We start from the raw sequence: 20851 nt of genomic DNA on the forward strand, positions 1-20851 counted from the left end.
TTGTTAATTGCATAAGTTGAAATTGCAGATGAACCCTAACTCTTAACTGAACTGAAAGCAACAATGGCGATGATGCAAGGGGTTCAAAAGAACACTCTCTACGTGGGAGGTTTAGCTGAAGAAGTGAACGAATCAATCCTTCACGCGGCGTTCATACCCTTCGGAGACATCAAAGACGTGAAGACACCGCTCGACCAAGCAACGCAGAAGCATCGATCCTTCGGTTTCGTGACTTTCCTTGAAAGGGAAGATGCTTCCGCCGCAATGGATAATATGGATGGTGCTGAACTCTATGGTCGTGTTCTTACCGTTAATTATGCACTTCCTGAAAAGATTAAGGGTGGTGAACAAGGATGGGCTGCTCAACCAAGTAAATCTTTGATTCTCTTCTCTCTATTTTTGTTTTTATCTATGTGCTATACTGGGTTTTGATTTTGAGTTTGTGGTTAGGGTTTTAGGATTGAAATAGGTTTTATGCATATTTCGTTAGTAAGTATCATTATTATGAGATAAATATAAGGGCTTAATGATTTTTATGTTGAACGGTTTAACACAAGATTGTAGATTACTGAGTATGCATTTGCAATGTTGTCAAATGGTTGCTCTAGCAAAGCAGAGTAGCGTAATTTGAACAAAACGCGATGAGTTTGCAATAGGACAAAACTTTAGAGATCAGTAGGTGCATTTCCTTAGCTGCTTTTCAATATGGTTCTTAACTTAAAATATGCCTTCTGTTCTCGTGACAAATTTTGAATTTTTTTTGGATTTGAGCAGTTAAGTTAAGAATCATACAAGGAAACCTAAAAAAATAAATCTAAGTTTGTCCTTTGTAATACGCTATTTATTACAATAATTGTCAAATAGCAGCTATATCATTGTACGTCGTGGAATTTGAACAAATTGCTGTTTTTGCTATCATCGATTGACAATGATGGTTTGTTGCCCCTAAGTGGAAGGATACTCTGTGAGCACTAAAACAAGTTCAATATTAGGGGAATTGCTTAGAATGTGGAGTAGTATGTGTCTATAGTTCAGGGTTTGATGAAACTGTTTTTTCTATGCAGGCAGATGTTAGTAGTTAATTTGTTAGGAGATGATAGTAATCTTAGTAGTTTCTGATGTTAGGTGATGGGAGGAATTTTAGTAGGTGCTGGATTGAACCCTGGACTTGCATAAAACTCATTCGGTGTCCACACCTAAACCATTGGGCTACTCATTTGGAAATTGATAAAACTGATTTTGAATTAGATTTTATTTGGTTAAATTGATTCGGATAAAATTGAGTTTGAAATAAGTTGGTTTGTTTATTTATCCTTGACTGTTTTTACTCTCAAAGCAAGTATGAGATATGATGTAGTTCCTCCTAGTATTAATTTTTCAACTTAATGAAGAAGCTATTTTTATACAAGAAAAACCAAGGTATGGAGTTGATCATTTTCAACTTATATTAGTTAAAACATAAATATTTTAACAAAAGTGAAAAACTGTTTTAAGAGAAGGCATAATCAATTCTGAAAATGTACAATGTGAAATCAAACACCCTTAAAATGCATCCGCACATCATTGATGATAGATAATTATGACCGTTACCTGTATTATATAATTCATGATCTATCTGTACAATTATGATGGGACACCAATGCGGCTTATGAATCCTGGTTATTTTAAATGATTTGTTTTTACATAAACAAATGAATATGCTCTAACTTAATAAAAGAGTGATAACTGATGAAAGAGCATGTGATTTTTATTATTTTTCTTGGTATAGAACATTCCCAATTTCCAATGGAAAGACAAAACAAGATTCAAAAAACTGTAATACTGAATTGAAGAAGCATTGTTGCTTTGAGAAGCTTCAGTTTGAACGTTAGCGCTAGCCATTGAAAGAGAACGAAAAGAGAGAGAAAGTAGCGATTGATTTTCGATTTAGGGTTAGGGTTTTTGTTGAAGGAAGAAGCAATTGAATTGAATTGAATTGAGAGAAGAGAAAGTGATGACAGTGTTGTTGTTCTGCTGTTGATTTTAAATGAAAAGTGCTTTTCACGAAACGACGTCGAATTTAAGGTCGGTTCGAAGAATTTGTTCTTTATCCGGATTGAGTGTCAACGGATTTAGCCTCTCTGGACCCTTGTTTCAAAGGCCACACTTACTTCTTTTTATCCGATGTTTTGGTTAATTTATAGGACTGTATTCAAAACAAAATACAAGTTTTATGTGGTTGAGATTTAAGAGATTCTAATTTTTAAAGCTATATGTATAGGTAGAAAATGAAATGATCTCAACTTTCTTGGTTCAAGTTTATCACTTGTGTCGGTTGTGTGGCTGACTAAATATTTTCAATTTTCAGTTTGGGCGGATGCGGATACTTGGTTTGAGCGGCAGCAACAAGAGGAGGACATGCGTCGCCTCGAAGCAGAGAATAAAGCTGCAATGCTGGCTGCTGAAGAACTGCATAGGAAGCAAGTAGCCGAAGAGCGAGAAGGAGAGAAAGAGGAAATTGAGATCAAGGATGATCCCATGGCAAGGGCTGAAGCAGAGGTTGTTGGAAATTGAGATCAAGGAAGATCCTAGGACAAAGGCTTAAGCAGAGGTTGTTCAACACAGACCAATAACTTGTTATTTGTAAATCAGAGAGAACACTTGGTAATAGAAGCTGATGCAATTTTTCAGTTGGGAACATCATCTGTAATGTGAATCTGATGTAGGGTGAGACAAGTTTCTATAGATTATGAAACAGGATAGACGGGGTTCTTGCAAGTGAAACGAAATATTGTATTTTCACCTGTCCATTGCCCCCCACTTGTATTGTTGAAATTCTCTAATTTGACTAAACTGAAAATTCTGAAGAATATATTCATGTATCTAGAAACAAATTGCTGTCTGATGGCTTTGAAGACATGTTCTATTTTAAAAATATTTAGTTAGGATGAAAATGAAGTAAAACATACTTGTGAAATTAAATGAAAAACTAAATTCGGATTTGGTGAAATAAACTTCACATAATGAACTTCACATAATGGTGAGACGAGTGTAAGCCATAAGTGCTTTAGCAAGTGAACCAACACTATCCTTAGCTGACAGTTCGAAAACAACTTTAAAGTTCTTGTTCAAACGAAGGAAATATCTACACTTAAAAGTTGTACATCATTAACCACTTGTTTGCAATTCTCCTTCAACCTTCCACTCGTTACAGTCAATTAAAGTGTCGAGACGAAGCCAATAACTATTATTAACCTAGTATTACCATTACTACTAAACATCCAAATGATTTTCTTGAATTAGATCCTCCCTCCAAGCCATATTGCGATAATTGATTAGAGCACTAGCTCACAAAGATGAGACAAAGTAGGATGGTGGAATAATGATCCGATGATTACTCTCACTACAAAGCAAAATGAATATTTAGTAATAAAAACTCTTACCCCATCGCATGAGACTTCTAACAACCTATATCATGGCTTAATTTCATTTTGTTGATTATCGTCAGGAATTGTTTGTGTACATAATACCAGTTAAGGCCTTACGTTCGCTTCTGCCATTTCCAGCCACAAACATAGGTTGGATTGGCCCTGATATAATGGAGTTGCAACTTAAGCCATGCAATTTATGAAAAGAAACTTCATATTTTGTGATTCACTAGAAACATTGCAAGAAGTTCTGAACAAGGGTTCGCGAACTACATGTTTAACACAAATTATTTTTATCTACATATCACAGAGCACAGATCCTAATAATGCCCACATAATGATAGTTTTAGTATTGACTTATGATGTGGAAGTAGTCACTTGTTTACTTGCAACTGATCCGCCGTAGACTTAAAGTGATGGGAATCTGATTACCGGGCTGCCATTTATTAAAAATACCTCCTGCACGATGATATAAATAGGACTCAGCTGATTCCTCAAAAAAAGAAAAGGACTCAGCTGCTGTTTTGCATATGACAAAAATCTGTGAATCAATTAAGTTACAAAATGTTGGAATCATAATCTGTGAATCAAATACATGGCAAGAACTGAAATAACTACAATACATTAAAAATAAAAATAAAATGGTAAGATGAGGATTTAAATACATGATGTAAACTTTATTCCCATTCTGTATGTCCTTCAACTCAATGTAGTACATGCTTCTTTGCTCTTGCAGTGTCATCATTGTAGTGTTCTATATATGACACTGGAGCAGCAGCGAGACATGGTAAAAAACAGTACTAGTATTGTTTCATGAAGCCAAACACACAGACAAGGAAGGTGGCATGGGAACCACACAAAAAAAAATTAGCACCAAAACAGTGATAGCAAGACAATTCACTGTCCAAATTTCACCGGACAACATTTTTGTCTTCGAATTGCATCACAAATCTTAATGGCATCTAGATTATCTTTGACATTATGCACTCGAACGATATTAGCCCCACCCAACACACAGGCAGTAACAGCAGCAATGGTAGCAGGATCCCTCTCAACTGCAGAAGTGCGAGAGCAAATTTCACCTAAAAATCTCTTTCTTGAAGGTCCAATTAGTATAGGAGCATGAGAGATTGCCAAACTTCTTTTTGAAAACTCTGCTCTAATATCAGGTATTCCTGCAAGGACCTCTAAATTGTCTTCAGTTTTCTTTGAGAATCCAATTCCAGGGTCCATAATAATCCTCCACGCCGGGATTCCCGACATTTCTGCCTCTTTAACCTGCGCGTATAATTCTGAGGATATATCCTTGCAGACATTATCATATTTCAGGTTTTCATTATTCTGCATTGTACACGGATCACCCCTCATGTGCATTGCAACATAAGGAACATCAAGGTCTGCCATGACCTTAAACATATTTGAATCTAACTTCCCGGCAGATACATCATTTATAAGATGAGCCCCTCTGCGCACTGCCTCTGATGCAACTTCGGAGTAGAAAGTATCCACCGATATGAGTTTTCCTTCTGCCTCAGGTATTGACATTACAGCTTCCAGTACAGGGATTAATCTACCTAATTCCTCTTCGACAGAGATCCTCGATGCCATCGGCCGAGTAGACTGAGCACCGATATCAATTATATCAGCACCCTCTGATATCATCAACCGAGCCTGCGAAACAGCAGATTCCACAGACCGGAAATTTCCCCCATCACTAAAACTATCTGGAGTCAAATTAAGAACCCCCATGACCAATGTTCTTTGCGACCAATCAAGCAAGCCATTTGCAACAGGCATTACCCTAGTCATACCTTCCTCTCCAATAAGGGATTCTCCACCTAATTTTTCCCATAATGCATTTAGTCCACCAGAATGGCCTGAAAATGAATGCCAGCTAGCAACTGTATCATTGTCAACAGCTGTTCCCAGTAAATCCATCAAAGGGGCCATGACAAAAGGTCGTTCCCAAATTCTTTCATGAGGTACTGTGAGAATATCAGATCTGACTTTAAATTTACCATAGAATAAAATGTCTAAGTCCATTGGCCTTGGACCATACCTTATACCGTCAGTACGGCCCATGTCCTTCTCGATTCGTTTCAGTGCAGACAATAATTCATGTGGCCCGAGTTTAGTAACAGCTCTTACTGCTGAGTTCAGGAAGCGAGGTTGGTCAGTAACATACGCTGGTGCTGTCTCATACAGACTCGCATGTCTTGTAATGTTTATGCCTGACTTTCTCATCAATTTCAAGGCTTCCTTGAAGTTCTGTAGTCTATCGCCAACATTACTTCCCAAAGCAATCACTACTTCCTCATCTTGAGTGTGAAGTTCAACAGAGGAGTTTGGAGCTGTGTGAAGAGATGACAATCCGAGTACTGCAAGGAAAAATAAAATAAAAAATAACATTTGTAAATAATAGGCTTTGATTGAGTATGCCAAAACTGATGAACTCTGATAACCTTCTTTCTAGATTGATTATATCCTTTTATTATGAAACCTTGGCAATACAAAAAACCAGTTTATGTACTGTCTGTGGATTAGAGAGCTAAAAGAACTTATTTCTTAATCGCATAAATATAGAAGTATTGTAGGAAAACCAAGAAAAGAAACCACCCTCTCCATATCTCCACCCGTGAGTATCAGTAGATGACAATGTTTGGGTTTAAGAACCTTTAAACAAAGAAAAAAAAATATTCACTAACCAAGGCCAGCTCTAAAAACAAGGCCCTAAAAATGTGTAGTTAATAGATTTTCTTAAAAAATAGTATCATCATCTTATTACGACTCTCTTAAATAATTTTATTTTATTCACCTCTTTAGTTATAATAATTCAATAACTAACTTTACATTTCAAAAAGTTCAAAAAATAACCTTCAAATCAAACTTTACAATGACTTTGATCCCTAAATCTCATTCTTGCACGGAGAGAGATTGACAGAGTCGGAATGGCTTGTAGATGTAATGTTATTATAACAAGTTTGAAGATGGTGAATGGTGGTAGAAGCTGCAGCCTGCATGCTTCACAAATTATAATTTTTAGCTGAAAACGAACAAAAAAGGCTAGAGTGGAGTGGAATGCTGATTTTATTTTACAGAAAAGGTAAAATGTTTAGTGACTTTGGGATGTTGGTTTTATTTTACAGAAAAGTGTATAGAAATAGCCATAAATTACTAGAGCATGGGTTTGAATGGCTTTTTGAACGTTGGATACGGTCTAGTGTGCTTTCTGGGTTGGATCCACATGTTGAAGAAAAGTGAATATTTCTGTTTAGTAATCGAAGTTTTATTAAACTAGAGTTAAGTGTATGCGCCTTTCTCTCTGTTTACCACTCTGTTCTGTTCTCATCTTTTTAGTTTTCTGCAAGTCAGACATATTTCATACTAACCAAATTTACTGGTAAAGTCATTTGATTAAAAAACAAATCACATCTCAAGCCAATCCTCCATCACCCAAACCCCTTATATTGACAACTCCTCATACACATATTTGGTTTTGCCTTTGAGCAACACTATGCAACCATCACATCACTCAACACAGATTCACATAGCATTGAAAAGAAACAAACTTCAATCCAGTCTTTCTTGCTTTCCTATATCTATATGGTTTTAATTTGTATACATCGACGGTCTAAAACTTTTTTACACATGCATCCAATCAAATTATCTCATGATGCCACTTTCTTAGGTTGATTCCTAAAAAAACTCTAGAAATAGTATAATTTGATTGGACGCATGCTTAAATTTTTTTTTTTTTTTTTGCATTGCCAGTGTATTGAAACCAATCTCTTCCTATATTAGATGATAGAAATTTCAGGGTTGTACACAAAATAGCAGCTTCTTTAAGTTGCATTACCTTTAAGGTAGTTTCTTGCAGCACAGAGCTGACTCCTGCGCGCGCTCAGGTACTTAAGTATACTCATCTGAGAAAGGCTTCCCGAAGTGTATCGAAGCCAATATCCTAAAACTCTTGAGCTGGTACAAACTGAAATCATGCATTAGTCACAAGAGAAAATAGTCAGAAAGAATTCACATTATCCCAAAAAATCCAATTTGTATTGAAATTTCATGCAATAGCAATAAAAAACAATAAGGCATTATTCCAATTTAGTGAATCTCACAAAAAAATAATAGTCAATTGCATAATAAAAGCTTGGATATTTGTAATTTGTAATATGATATAACACGAAAAAGAAAAAGAAAAAGAAAACAGATCCAGAAGCCTTTGAGGCATATTATCAAACACATGGCATGATAAGAAGTAAAAAGAAATGGCCATAACTTACTGAATTGATGATTATTTTATGAATCATGAGTTGGCTTGGAAGAGGAATGCACAGAGAAAAAACATTCCTAAGCACCTATGCAAGAAGGAAGAAAAAGACTAAAACCCCTCACTTTTTCGTTTGTTTAATGGTAACGCATGTAAACCATAAAAGATAACTAGTTTTGTTTTTTTTGAAAGATAAAAGATAACAAGTTAAATAACAAGAAGTTAAATGAAAAAATAATAATTAAAAGAATACTTATATTAATATAAGTAATTTTTTAATTATTACTTTGAGGTTGCAAATTGCAATTGGATTTTGATGTTTCCGTATCCTTTTCTTATTTATTAAATGAATAATAATAAATAAGATAAATAAGAAAAAGATACGGTTTAATTATTGTTGTACAGAAATTTAAAGTAAAAATGACATGAGTATGAAAAAGAATGTTGACACAAAAATTATCATCAAATGGATGTTCAAATATTATTTTTCTTACCGGAGGGTAATATGTGTTTTACCGAAGACCCTTATCTCTTTTAAACCCCCTTGTCGTTTTGGTCCTTGTTAAACCCTTCACCTCTTTCTCTCTCTCTAAAGCAAATCTTCTTCTGTTCAAAACCTTAGCTAGTATGTTAAGTGTGATGCCTAAACAGAACACTAACCTCTCTTTGTAACTCAATTTCTTCTCCAATGTCGTCTCTTTCCTTTGCTCACTTTCTTCCACTTCCCAGGTACCCTTTATCTGTAGTCTTAAAAAAGTAACAAAAACACTTTTCTTTTTCTTTTTTTTTTTTTCTTATCCAATTTTGATTTTTAATGAAATGGGTAGCATGAATTTTTTTTCAATTTTGCATAAAAATATAATTCTTCTAAAAAAGTTACTTTTTTTATTCAACTTTGCTGTGTGTGTGTTGGGTTTCAGCTCTAGTTTTGGAATTGAATGTTAGTGTATAATTCTTTTGCTGGTTGAATTTGAATGTGTAACTCTTGTCTTTGCAAGTGTGCAGGTGTAACTTGACTTGGTCTTATTGCTATGCTTCTATGAACGTAGTTCAACTTGGGGGTCTCAAAATTCAGTGTAAATCTGGTCATGTTGCAATGGCTAGGAAGAAAGCTTCACTAGGATCTGTTGAAGAAGAATCTAGTGAAAATGAACCTGTGGTGGAAAAGAAAGCAACTAAAGCATCTAAACCTAAGAAGGTGTCGGCAAAGACTAAGAAAAAATCAATAGATGAGTCTCCTGAAGGGGCAATTGATTTGTTGGTAAATGTAGATAGTGCGTCTATTGTAGAAGGCTCATCTCCCTCTGGGGATGGTTCTGAGAAGAAAACACGAAAGACTCGGAAAAAAGGTAATCTAATCGCTTTATCTGTCTCTATGTTAAGAATTTTATGTGTGTTTTTGTTTTGTTTATATGTGTTAGTTAAACCTTGATATGGTTTATAGATGCATCTAGTTCTGCTGTTTTGGAAGAAGAGAAAGAAGTTAAGGAAGTGAAAAAAGTTACAAGGCGAAGGAAACCTAAAGAGGAGAATATAATTTTAGAGGATAAAGGTGGTGGTGAAGCCGAAATCAGTGACATAGACGAGCCTTCCTTTATTGAAAATGTGGAGGATGAGATTGACGATGGTTTGGATCTGGAAAAATATGATGGAGAGGACATAAGTGATACCTACGGTTGGCCTCCTCTTGTTTGTTGCTTTGGAGCTGCACAACATGCTTTTGTGCCTTCAGGTAGGCCTGCCAATAGGCTTATAGATCATGAACTCCACGAAAGAATGAAGGATGCCCTCTGGAGCCCTGAGAAATTTGTTAGGGCTCCCGGAGGTTGTGCCGGTAGTGTTGCCATTGCTCTTGCTAGTTTGGGTGGCAAGGTTGCTTTTATGGGAAAACTTGCAGATGATGAATATGGTCAAGCGATGCTGTATTATATGAACGCAAATAATGTTCAAACCCGATCGGTCAGCATTGATAGTAAAAGGGCAACAGGTGTGTCACTGATGAAGATTGGTAAAAGGAAACTTAAGCTAAGTTGTGTAAAACCCTGTGCTGAAGATTGTTTGACAAAGTCAGAGATAAATATTGACGTGTTGAAAGAGGTACGGAACTAGAAACTCATTGAAGAAAATGATTTTTAAATGAAGTAAATAGTATTCTCTGTTGATTATATGTTCTAGTCTCATCATTGGTGATATAGCAGCCTTATTGAACTTGAAATTGATGTGCTTTTCTACATTTGATAGAACAGTTTTTTTTATGTTCTATACTACCTCTGTCCGTATTTGTAAGTCCTTTCATCATCATTTTAACAAATATGCAGTTTCATCATCTTTCTATTGTAATTGTTATATACTACCTCCATCTCTATTCACAAGCCCCTTTCATCATTTTCACATATATATTAAAAAAATAGGTATTGTATCTAATATGTGTATGACTGTTACTAAAATAACCTTTTGTATATAAATGTGTCAAACCCTAATTTCTCATCTCTCCAGATATATAAATTAGTAGTATTATAATAACGGGTATATTTGGAATAAAGTAATAAATGCATCTATTAATTTGAAATGGGGCTTATGTTTAGAAATTAATTTTTTCGTTCTAAGATGTACTTATAATTAGGGACAGAAGTAGCATTTTACAACGATATTGTCTACTGCAATGGTGTGTCGTTACGATATTAGTTACAAGCATGCATACATTTAAGCAAAAAAGTAGAAACATGAATGATTCTGTAGATGGCTTCATTCTTTTTGAACCAACTATCCCAAAACTAAGCTATTTAGTGAAAACACTTGAATCGTTGTAGTATCATGCCCTTTCACACAATAATTGTTTGGGCCTGACTATTGACAGAGCAAAGACGACTAGATGTACCCTATATTTCTTTAAATCTATCATTTGTTTAGAAACATGGCGACAATAAGGATTGGACCCTAGGACGACTTGGACATAGAAGCTTTGGTTGCAAACCATAAACCAAAAAGTAATGCTGTTGGTTGAAAGCTCGTGAATAGTTTTATACTTAACAGTTAACATATAAGGCATGTTTGTTTGATTGTATGTCAGATTCTCTGTATAATGTATGCTTCTACTTAGTTTTTTGTTTTGTTTTAGCTGCTTGGGAGTTTAGATTATTACTAAATGCTATTGAGTCTATTAAGAACACATCTCATGCAGGCAAAAATGTTCTATTTCAACACACATTCCCTCCTTGATCGTCACATGAGATCCACGACATTGCGAGCTATCAAGATTGCAAAGCATTTTGGAGCAGTTGTTTTCTACGATGTAAACCTTCCTATGCCACTATGGCACTCTCAGGAAGAAACTAAGACGTTCATTCAGCAAGTGTGGAATCTTGCAGACATCATTGAAGTCACTAAGCAAGAACTAGAGTTCCTATGCGGGATAACACCATCTGAAGAATTTGACACCAAAAACAATGCCAGGTCAAAGTTTGTCCATTACGAACCCGAAGTAGTTGCACCACTATGGCACGAAAATCTTAAGGTTTTGTTTGTGACTAATGGAACTTCCAAGATACATTACTACACCACAGAGCTCGATGGTGCTGTTAGCGGTATGGAGGATGCCCCAATTACCCCTTTCACTCGTGACATGTCAGCATCTGGAGACGGCATTGTTGCAGGTACGTTATATTGAAAATACATTTTGATCTTTTTCACCAATCCATTTGAAAAACATAAAGGAAACCCTTGTTAAATAATGTTGAAATCCTGTCTCCCACTATTATGTGAAGAATCATTTAATATGTGACTCCTTTTGAAGCAATGCAACAAAGTACTGGAGATTTATTCTATAATTTCATAAATTTTTGCTATCTTATGTTCTGGAAAATCAGCCGATTGGACTTTGTTGGCAAGGAGCTGAATTTGATAGTATTATAATAAGCTGAGTTATGTTTCCTTTCATAGTGATTTTAGGAGACAATATCACGATTGAATCGGCTTAATGAATGCCATAACAAGGAGCCAACACTCAGGACTTATATTACTTGTATCTTTAAAGAGTTGTATATAAAAATTTCTAGCATTAATTCACTTGAGTTTAATTTGTGTTTTATGATGAAACATCTCTCTAAAGCTAGGTCACACTTATGAGTTCTCTTATTAACTTTTCAGCTCTCATGCGAATGTTGACGGTTCAACCTGATTTGATAACTGATAAAGGATACCTACAGCATAGCATCCAGTATGCAATTGATTGTGGTGTAATAGATCAATGGATACTTGGTCGAGTACGTGGCTTTCCTCCGCAGGAAGATACAGAGGACATTACTCCTGACCCTTATGGCATAAAATCGATTACAGAAACAGAGTATCGGACATTATTAGAGCCAGTTAGTTGAACCAGGTGGTACACCGAGTAACACATCAGTTTTGTAACTTACATTTCTCACATTGTATAGAAGAAAACTGTGTTTCAGTTATTGATTTGCTTTTTTATGTGTTTTCAATTGATAGAGGTTATATTGCCTTAGACTTAGTACTTAGGTTTTTGTATCTCACTTTTGGTTGTAGGAATTTGTTATACGCATTTTATCCCTTGAAATTTCAATTGTTATGATTTACGGATTTTTTCAATAAAATTAGAAAAAAGAAAACATTAGATGGCGTCGCCCGGACTTGAACCGGAGACCTTCAGTGTGTTAGACTGACGTGATAACCAACTACACCACAACACCTATCTTGTCTGTTTAATATGAACTCAATTTCACTAACTTTGAAGTTTATGTTCATTCATCATATATCAGTCAAATTTCAGTTGCTTGGCCTATATCCGTGAAGTTGGGTCTCCATTGCCTTAGCAAGCTCCTAATTATATGTCATTGTTGTCGTAGATTGTTAAATTATATGTCATTTTAATAAAATATGTTTTTCTAATTTATATGTCATCATTTTATAGTAGCACTAAAAAATTAATGTTTATTTTCTATTATGTCATTAACTATTTATTACTCTATCATTTTTTAATTCTTTTAATTTATTTTCATATACCATTAATAACAAACATTTTTGTAAAGTGACTCATAATTTTTCTTTTCCATTAATTACATTTTATTATTTGTGTGAAACTATCAAAAGTGACATGAATGAATTCTATCAAAAAGAATTCTCATGTGTTAACAATCTCACCATTGAACTTATTTGCTCTCATTTTTTATATTAAAAACCAATCTCACATTTTCCATTTAAATGTTGAGATTGTTAAGACATATGTATATCCATCTATCTATACTCAAAAGGAGGAAAAAGGAGGTTGATCTATTCTCCTATTATTTATTTCTATCTATCCATATTTGCAAAAACCTATCCAGTGTTTTCATGTTGATTGTCAATTGTCTACTATAGTTGTGTGCTTCAAGTTGTTAACAAATTAACCAAAAGTCATTAACAAATTGGTTAGGTTGAACAAATTGCTTCATATTGAGTCGCATGTCTCAGACCACAGGTTGTGTTGTACAGCTTGAAAAGTCTTGGCATAATTTCAAATTTCAAATTGTTTGGAGAAGTTGAACAAATAAATGTTGCATGCATCAATAGCCACAAACGGCAAAAGAAAAAGTATATTTTTTCTATTTAAGTTTGAAACAAAAGAGCCATCATCTTCATAACCAATAACCCAATGAGGTTTTGAAAGGAAAAGAGGAAATTGGAATAATGCTCTCAACTTCTCCGAACAAAAAAGGTAAAACAAAGACTTTCTATCCAAGAGAAGATAAATAAGCAGGATCTTAGGATCAAACATTTGTCAAATCCCTCAACAATACATACAAAATTAGATCTCTGCAAGGGACTTCATATACTAATTGTTCAAGTCGGAGTCTTCGAGTTTTGTGGCAGCCAGTTTATCCAAAAACCACACCAACTTCCCGTTAGCTGGTTGGACCATTCTTGCCGGTATTGACGGGCAATCAGGTCCAATTTCATCTACTGCCAACAGTACAGCATCTGCTTTGCTTTCACCTGCTGCGACCACCGCTACATTGGATGCAGAATTGATAACAGGCAAAGTGAATGTGATTCTCTCAGGTGGGGGTATAGGGGAGTCAGTGATGAAGGTTACCCATTCTTCTCTTTCATCGAGTGCTGGGTGATTAGGAAATAAAGAGGCAACATGACCATCAGTACCCAATTCAAGCAGAATGAGATCAAATTTTGGGCAGTCACTAATCTCAGATGCGTTGACAACACGGGTTCTTACTAACTGTCGGATGACAAACTCATAATCATCAGCTGCTTCTTCTGCTGACACAGAATCGTTAATAGAAACTGCATGGCTTGGGACAATAGGCACCTGTTAATGTGACAAGCATGTGAGCCATAATTGAATATTAATTAATGACAAAATCAAACCAGGTACAATCTAATCTAATTGAATTAAAAGACAGGCATGGAGAGACAAAAAAGGAGAGTAAATCTTAGAAACCAAAGCAAAAGATTTATCAGAGATTCTCAATTTAATTTTGCTGAACTTAACATTTTAATGGAAAGCAAGCAAAACCTGAATAATTTCTTTTTACATTGGGAAATAATTTATCCACAAGCACGAGAAAAATGCAACTCAGGGTTCCCAAATGGTGCCTACTTCCTAACATGAAAAATGCACCTCTAACAACAAGGAAACATCCGATACAATCAAAGAATACCAAGACCATGGATCTTGGAGCAGAGCAAAATATGAACACAAATACACAGAAGATAATGGTGAAAACATAAACTTGATGCCTAATTATTGCATTTTACAGATCCAACTATAAAAGTTTTCTCTAATTCAATTCAGCTACAGTCCATATGTTACATAAAGCTTAAAGAACAATCTAGTAGTCAAGCTAAACAAAGTTCTACAATACCTCAGTTTAATATATTCTTTTCCTGTATTGATTTACAAACTGTAACTGTTCGGATCAATACATCAATAGAAAGTAGTACACCACAGGGATATTATAATGAATTTTATAATTCTATGTATACTTGAAGTGTCTTAGGCACCCATTCTTCTTCATTCTTTAATGCCTATATAAGTTTAAGAAAATACTCAAAGGAACAAGAGAAATAGACATGTAGATCTAGATAAGTTTTTTCACAGAACCCTGAAACACTACAAATTGTACTGTGTGAATCTCCATTGTGCAACACATGATACTCTGGAACCGTTTCAATTTCACCTAGTTACTCTGAAACTAAATTAGCTGGCATTGATAACATTTTCATGAAGAAATCATCACTAAATCTTAAAGCTATTCAAAGATATTTGATATCTTGCCGAGTCTTTTGGCCACTCGGTCTTTCTGAAAAGTTTATATTAAAAACTTCCCTGCATTTTCTGGCTGGTATAGATAACCAACAAGTCGAAAGATGGATATAATTGGTTGCAGAGCATCATGTGAAGTCTTGTAGCTGTGATCTTCAGACCAGATATTATTTGATTGAGGTTTTTTCCTTGGAACAAGTTGAAAACATATCAGGATCTTTGTAATTATTTATATATCATTTCGATATGAATCGTATGTCCTATATTTATTTAACATTTATTGGTTGAGCCTATATAAAACAAACACCTTTAATTTTCCGGGTCCTGCCAATTCATTTCTGGTTTCCACCCTATAATTCCAAATCAACTAGATTTTCTGCAAGCCCAGTCATCAAGATTTTAGAGCTTCCACATATGGGGACAATGGCTTATAGAGAAAACTATATATGGCACCAACTAAGGAAACCAAAAACAGTAGAACGGGACATATCCGATGCCTCAACCTACAGTTTTCAAGAAGAGACCCCAAGAGGTATAGGTGTGTTTAAACTCTTGATCTTCTTCGTCAAGTTTAGAGCAATCAAAAAATTAAAGAGAAGTGCTGATTAGGCAAGCAATTGATAATTCAATGCAGAATCAAAGGATATCTATGAATGCCAAAGGATAGAAAAGGAATACCGACAACCGAATCAGATTATCAAGTTGATATCAAAGATTTAAGATTTATGTATTATCAGGATGTGGGGGAATCTATAGTGCAAATAAGTTCTTCAGATTTTTTTTTTGAAAAAAACTGCAAAAGGTCCCTAAAGACCAAAACACAAGTTGAATCTAGGCATTGAATTTGAAAACTCTATGCCAACAAGACTTCCCAAAGTTCCTCACTGCTAGTCTGTGACGCTTCATCAATTATCCCAAGTATCAAAGCTGCAATCTTACCAATGTGCCGAAAGCCATACAACTGTCAAGCTGATGTGCTGGCAACCTAAAATTCAAACGATCAGCTCAAGATTTGGTTAATCTCAATCCAACTAGGTCAGAAGAGCACCATATAAATGTGGGATTGTGACCTATGGTGCTGCCATGGTAGGCAGCACTTCACAAAATCTACCAGACGGTCTTCCGTGGTGTTGCACTATCCTAGTCTCCTGAACCAAACCCACTAAGGTTAGAAAGTCATCTAACACATGTTAGCACTAGCAGTTATCAGGATTCAGGATCAATCCTTGCCAGCATAAATAGGGTCCTAGGTAAATAGGGCACTAGTATCTAACGTATCTCTACTACAGAAAGAAGTGACCTAGGTAAGATTAGGGGATTTTTTTCCCGATCTATAAATAGGGTCCTAGCCTCTCTAGGCGTAGTCATTTATTGACCATACCCACTTTGAGAAATCCCGTCATACTGTCCAGTCACATACTTGGTTGCCAAAATCTCTTCTGCAGATTCAACCACTGGTGTAACTCAAGCAAACGACTAAGAGGCTACCTTAGAATGGAACACAACTGTTACCATTACAATTAGTTGAACAAAAAGGTGACAACCACACAAGAAATCACAGAAACTGTTGATCAAGAATTTAAGGGGAAAATAATAACATTCAACTATACAAGCAGATATTAAATGCCAAATTATTATTTTGTAGAGAATGATTGCATAAGTAAATCGACATTCAAAATAAGGAGCATCGAAGGAAAAATCTCATCTGCCACGTGACGTGACCAAGAGAATTTTACGAAGCGTATTTAATAAATAAATACTCGTTAAAACTATCCGGTTTTCTCAGCCAAGTGGCAAGAATACATAAGCTCAAAGAATAATTTACCGTAGCCCTATTTAGTTTTGTTCTTTTCCCTTCTGAGAAACAATCACAAAAGAAGGTTAATTAGTAAAGAATAATTTAATGCTTGTGTTACTCTCCTCCAAATTAGTCTTGAGAGTAAACCGATCTTTATAGACACAAATCAAGCAGTAAAAAACACAAGAAATTTGAATTGAGAGGCCAACCTTAGACAAAAAGACTTCTTTAGCATGCTTAAAACTGCTATCCTCGTGATTTTTCGAGACAACACACTCGTCAGCCCAGAAGATATACCACTTGGTCCAGTCCACTGTCTTATTATAAGGAGGTTGCAAGAGTTTTCTGTTTGCAACAATAACCTTTTAACCAACCGCTAAATCATAAAATCATAGAAACATTATATGAAAAAGACTAAGATACATATACCCCATTAAATCAATGAGAGAACCACCAGATATAGCGAGGGCAAAGAATCCATGATCCTGCACAGCTTCGTCCGACATTTGATTAATGTACTCAGCCAAAACAGTTTTCACCTCATCTACACTGTCAAAAATCCTCAACTCTCCTCTGTTTTTATGATCACCAGAGAGAGCCATGCTTTGAAAAAGTTCAATAGCTCTAATACATACCAACAAAAAAAACAACTAGATTATCAAATAAATTTCATATAGAAATAAATAATAAAGCATTTAAACACCAAGGAATATATAAATAATGAATTGTAATAAATTTGAAATTTAAACCTATGAAGCACGGAAATAGACACGGACACAGGACATAACATCTAAACTGACACGTCGACAGCACTAATAACTTCAGAATATAAATTAATAGACTGTATCACGTGTCGGTGTCGTGTTGGACACTAACACGTGCCAGACATTGGACACACCTTTTATCAGAAGCTATGAAGCACAAACACTCCTCAGATTAGATGTGTCTTGGTGTCGGATACACATTGGTGTCAAACACCGACACATATGATTGCATTGAATTATGTAATTTTCTCAAATTATTATCGGTTTCAGCGTGTCAGTGTCCGTTGTCCTTGCTTCAGAGATTGAAACAGGATGAGCCCTGATCCTAGTAAAACCTAAAATACAACTGGGATTCTAGGATTGTCTAGGATCCTTTCTTCACAGCTTAAAACAATAATCACAAGAAGGGGAACATATAATAGACATAGTTATAACTTATAAGATAATTTTACTATTTACTTCTTAACACAGCTTAAATGACTAAATGATTCAATAACAGCACTAGGGTGTACAAAAAAAAATTATATATACAAAACTATAAGCTATTTTTTTTTTTATAAAATTCAACTTATAGATTATATATGCATGTAGAGTCTCTAATTGTCAAAATGAAGGAAATTGAACAAAAGGGTATCACCGTGACAACACAAATTTGAAGCGATCGATGTCAAAAACAAAAATTGATGTAACAAAAACTAATACATAACAAAAAAAAAAAAAAAAAAAACATGAACCAGAGATCATAATAAAACATGTTAAATTAAATTGACAGTGTAGTATAACGTTGTAAAATAAGGAAAATATGAAGGTGAATGATAGTGTCATGCAGAAGAAGAAAGAAAGAATCAAAACGTTTGAGAATGATAGAATAAAAGGAATGCTTACAGAGAAAAAAGAAGAGTGGCACACAGACACACAAGCTGACTAATGTTAAAGAGATGGGTACGAACAAGTTTGTATATACACTTAAGTAATAACATATTTTATTATTATATTGTGATGATTTGGATTGTCTATGGTTCTAAAGAAACTCGACCATAGATTTATTTTTCTTATTTTATTTTTATTATATATAGAAATACATTTTTTTTTTTTTTAATAATTGTGAAATGTAGGTAAGTAGGGTTTCGGTGTTCATTGGTGTTATGAAAGAACTTGTGGTCATGAGAGTATTTATTGAGGTAATTTCATATTATGTGCGAGTGAATTTTTTACAAGCGAGATTCAAACTCACGAGTATTTACGATATATGAATTGAATTTTAATGATTAATAATCTACGCTGAAAGAGACATTACATTCTATAAAAATTTTCCAACACTCGTTATATGATTAAATGAAATTGACGTGGATTTCGTCAGTTTAAAAAATAAGTATGAGAAACATTAGAGTCTAGAGACACTCTAAACCTCTGTTTGGAATGAACGATTTAGGGGAGAGAGAGATTGTAAAGAGAGAACGAGAGAAGAGAGTACATATCATTTTTTTGGCATGCAAAAGAAATATGAAAGAGAGAACAAATTAGCCGAGTCTCACTTTTTTTGGCTTCATCACTCAAATGAGAAGAAAGTAGAAAAGAGACAAATTATTTTTCTTTTTTTTCATCAATGCCCTTATATAAAAATTATTTAATTATGTGTGACCATCCTTTTACTTTCGAGTTCGAATCTGCTCCAGTTAGCATTTTGTCCAGTTTCCAGTTAGCTTAATTGATGCGTGACACTTGGCAAAAAAACATTTAAACGGTTCAGATTAAAATCAATATCACTACTCCCTCACGTTCTTCCCTCTGTGCTTTGAACATCTTCTCCCTTACGCGTTTATCATCTTCTGCACCTTCCACATCCGTCAAATCCAGTACTAGAAGAACTTTCACTTCGTCGCGCCGTCTCTCCGTCTTACATCACCGTCCTCCTTGGAAATCAGAACCAAACAAGGTTTTCAATTTGCCCAAACCGTTTAACGAGAGAGGGAAAAACAAAGGACTGTATTTTATACAACAACCCAAACGTTAGCTCATGTTATCAAAAGAGCACAAATTTCAGCAATAGATTTTAAAAACACCAATTTCAGCATTCAAACCAAAGGAGAACAATGGAATGGCAATTTGGGAAGAGAATGAAATGTGATTGGATTCAATTCTTTCAACATTGTATCATAACATTGAGAATAGTCAAGAGTTGGAAAAAAATTGAAGAATCGGTTGGGATGGAGAAGAGAGCAGAGGAAACATGAGCGTGTTTCATGTTTTTCTTTTCAACAATTACTGTTTTTCAAAGTTTATTCTCAGCTGTTGGATTTTGTTTTGACACTTGTCAAACATCTAGGCAGCGAACTGGGAAACTGGAGCAGATCTGAACTCTTTACTTTCATATGAGATTTTTTATCTTCTCTATTTCTTTTCCATTTCTCATATACCAAACAATTTATCAAATATACTAAATTTCTCACACCTTTCTCTATTCTCGCACCCTCACCTACTTCTCTCTTCACAAAATCTCATCAAAACCAAACACAGGGTATTTAATTAAGTCATTCCAGGAATTCTTTTTTTTTTCTTCTTCATGCTTTATACACAATCAAAAAAGAGAGAAAATTTTATTTTTTATTTCTTTCATGGCAAACAACTAAAAAAAAAAATCTTATTTTCTAATTTTTCCCTACATTCTTTGATCTCCCTTTCTTTTTCAAACCAAAGTGAAAGTAATAGACTTGCTGAATACTCCCACAATGTCATTTACTTCTAGTCTCCTATATATTGCTTGTATTTTTCCTCCTCATGATTGAAGTTATGTCATTTCAGTCTTTAAGAGGTCTTTTTAATTTTGATAACCAACTTTAAGCCGTATAATTTCATGGTGTTGCCACTGCTGATGATATCACCATTTCATCCATCATTTTCATGAGTTTCTATCCAACCTCCTCCACCATATATAGAATCAAAAGATGAACATGTATGTGAGAATGGTTGAGGATTGAAATATTTTGCAGTCTAATACCATATTTATATATAGGGAACTCTAATTTAAATATTAAAATACATGTAACAATCTTTTTAGGCTCTTGAAATCGCGTTTAAATATTTGTTATGGATTTTTTGGACAAAAATAAAAAATATAATCTTTTTTTGAACGGATTCACTTTAAAATAAAAAAGAAATATAAGAACGTCATTTCGAAAACCATAAAATGAGTGTAAGATGTATTTTAATTTTTCTCTTAATTTTGGTTAAATGAAATTTTAAAAAAATAAAGTTTTATGTTTTTTAAACAATAACACAACCATAAAAAGACCGAACCATATACTTTCTCATATATTTATTTGAATAACG

The 20851-nt window shown here is 34.6% G+C and overlaps 4 protein-coding genes and 1 non-coding gene across 8 annotated transcripts; 2 read left to right on the forward strand and 3 right to left on the reverse strand.

Annotated features, from left to right (window-relative positions):
• LOC11433110 (peptidyl-prolyl cis-trans isomerase E) lies at positions 1-2881 on the forward strand. Its single transcript, XM_003614064.4, has 2 exons — positions 1-370; positions 2348-2881. Exons 1-2 carry the CDS (start codon positions 64-66, stop codon positions 2551-2553), a joined length of 513 nt encoding a protein of 170 aa, XP_003614112.1. The 5' UTR covers positions 1-63; the 3' UTR covers positions 2554-2881.
• A 998-nt stretch (positions 2882-3879) lies between these two features.
• On the reverse strand, positions 3880-7842 carry LOC11427230 (folate synthesis bifunctional protein, mitochondrial). Of its 3 annotated transcripts, XM_039834516.1 has the most exons (4): positions 7264-7398; positions 6282-6421; positions 5970-6080; positions 3880-5785 (listed from the first exon to the last, which is right to left on the reverse strand). In XM_039834516.1, the coding sequence occupies exons 3-4, from the start codon at positions 5980-5982 to the stop codon at positions 4305-4307; spliced, it is 1494 nt and encodes a 497-aa protein (XP_039690450.1). In that variant the 5' UTR covers positions 5983-6080; positions 6282-6421; positions 7264-7398; the 3' UTR covers positions 3880-4304. The 3 variants fall into 3 exon arrangements, with proteins under 3 accessions (XP_039690450.1, XP_003614113.1, XP_039690449.1); XM_003614065.4 differs by lacking the exons at positions 5970-6080; positions 6282-6421 and adding an exon at positions 7694-7842 and having other exon boundaries at positions 7264-7392; XM_039834515.1 differs by lacking the exon at positions 6282-6421 and having other exon boundaries at positions 7264-7392.
• A 393-nt stretch (positions 7843-8235) lies between these two features.
• LOC11428684 (fructokinase-like 2, chloroplastic) lies at positions 8236-12279 on the forward strand. The gene is made up of 5 exons (XM_003614066.4): positions 8236-8409; positions 8686-9029; positions 9125-9777; positions 10862-11333; positions 11827-12279. Exons 1-5 carry the CDS (start codon positions 8369-8371, stop codon positions 12051-12053), a joined length of 1737 nt encoding a protein of 578 aa, XP_003614114.1. The 5' UTR covers positions 8236-8368; the 3' UTR covers positions 12054-12279.
• Positions 12280-12315: 36 nt separating this feature from the next.
• Positions 12316-12389, reverse strand: TRNAV-AAC (transfer RNA valine (anticodon AAC)). Its single transcript has one exon. It is a non-coding gene; the product is annotated as a tRNA-Val (tRNA).
• Positions 12390-13232: 843 nt separating this feature from the next.
• Positions 13233-18536, reverse strand: LOC11420516 (probable 6-phosphogluconolactonase 1). 2 transcript variants are annotated; one of them, XM_003614067.4, is made up of 4 exons: positions 18407-18536; positions 17187-17381; positions 16967-17102; positions 13233-14002 (listed from the first exon to the last, which is right to left on the reverse strand). In XM_003614067.4, exons 1-4 carry the CDS (start codon positions 18499-18501, stop codon positions 13511-13513), a joined length of 918 nt encoding a protein of 305 aa, XP_003614115.2. In that variant the 5' UTR covers positions 18502-18536; the 3' UTR covers positions 13233-13510. The 2 variants fall into 2 exon arrangements, with proteins under 2 accessions (XP_003614115.2, XP_024640333.1); XM_024784565.2 differs by lacking the exon at positions 18407-18536 and adding an exon at positions 17656-18212.
• Between the last annotated feature and the right edge of the window lie 2315 nt (positions 18537-20851).

The sequence above is a fragment of the Medicago truncatula genome, chromosome 5, assembly GCF_003473485.1.
Source record: "Medicago truncatula cultivar Jemalong A17 chromosome 5, MtrunA17r5.0-ANR, whole genome shotgun sequence".
In the NCBI taxonomy this organism is placed as follows: domain Eukaryota; kingdom Viridiplantae; phylum Streptophyta; class Magnoliopsida; order Fabales; family Fabaceae; genus Medicago; species Medicago truncatula.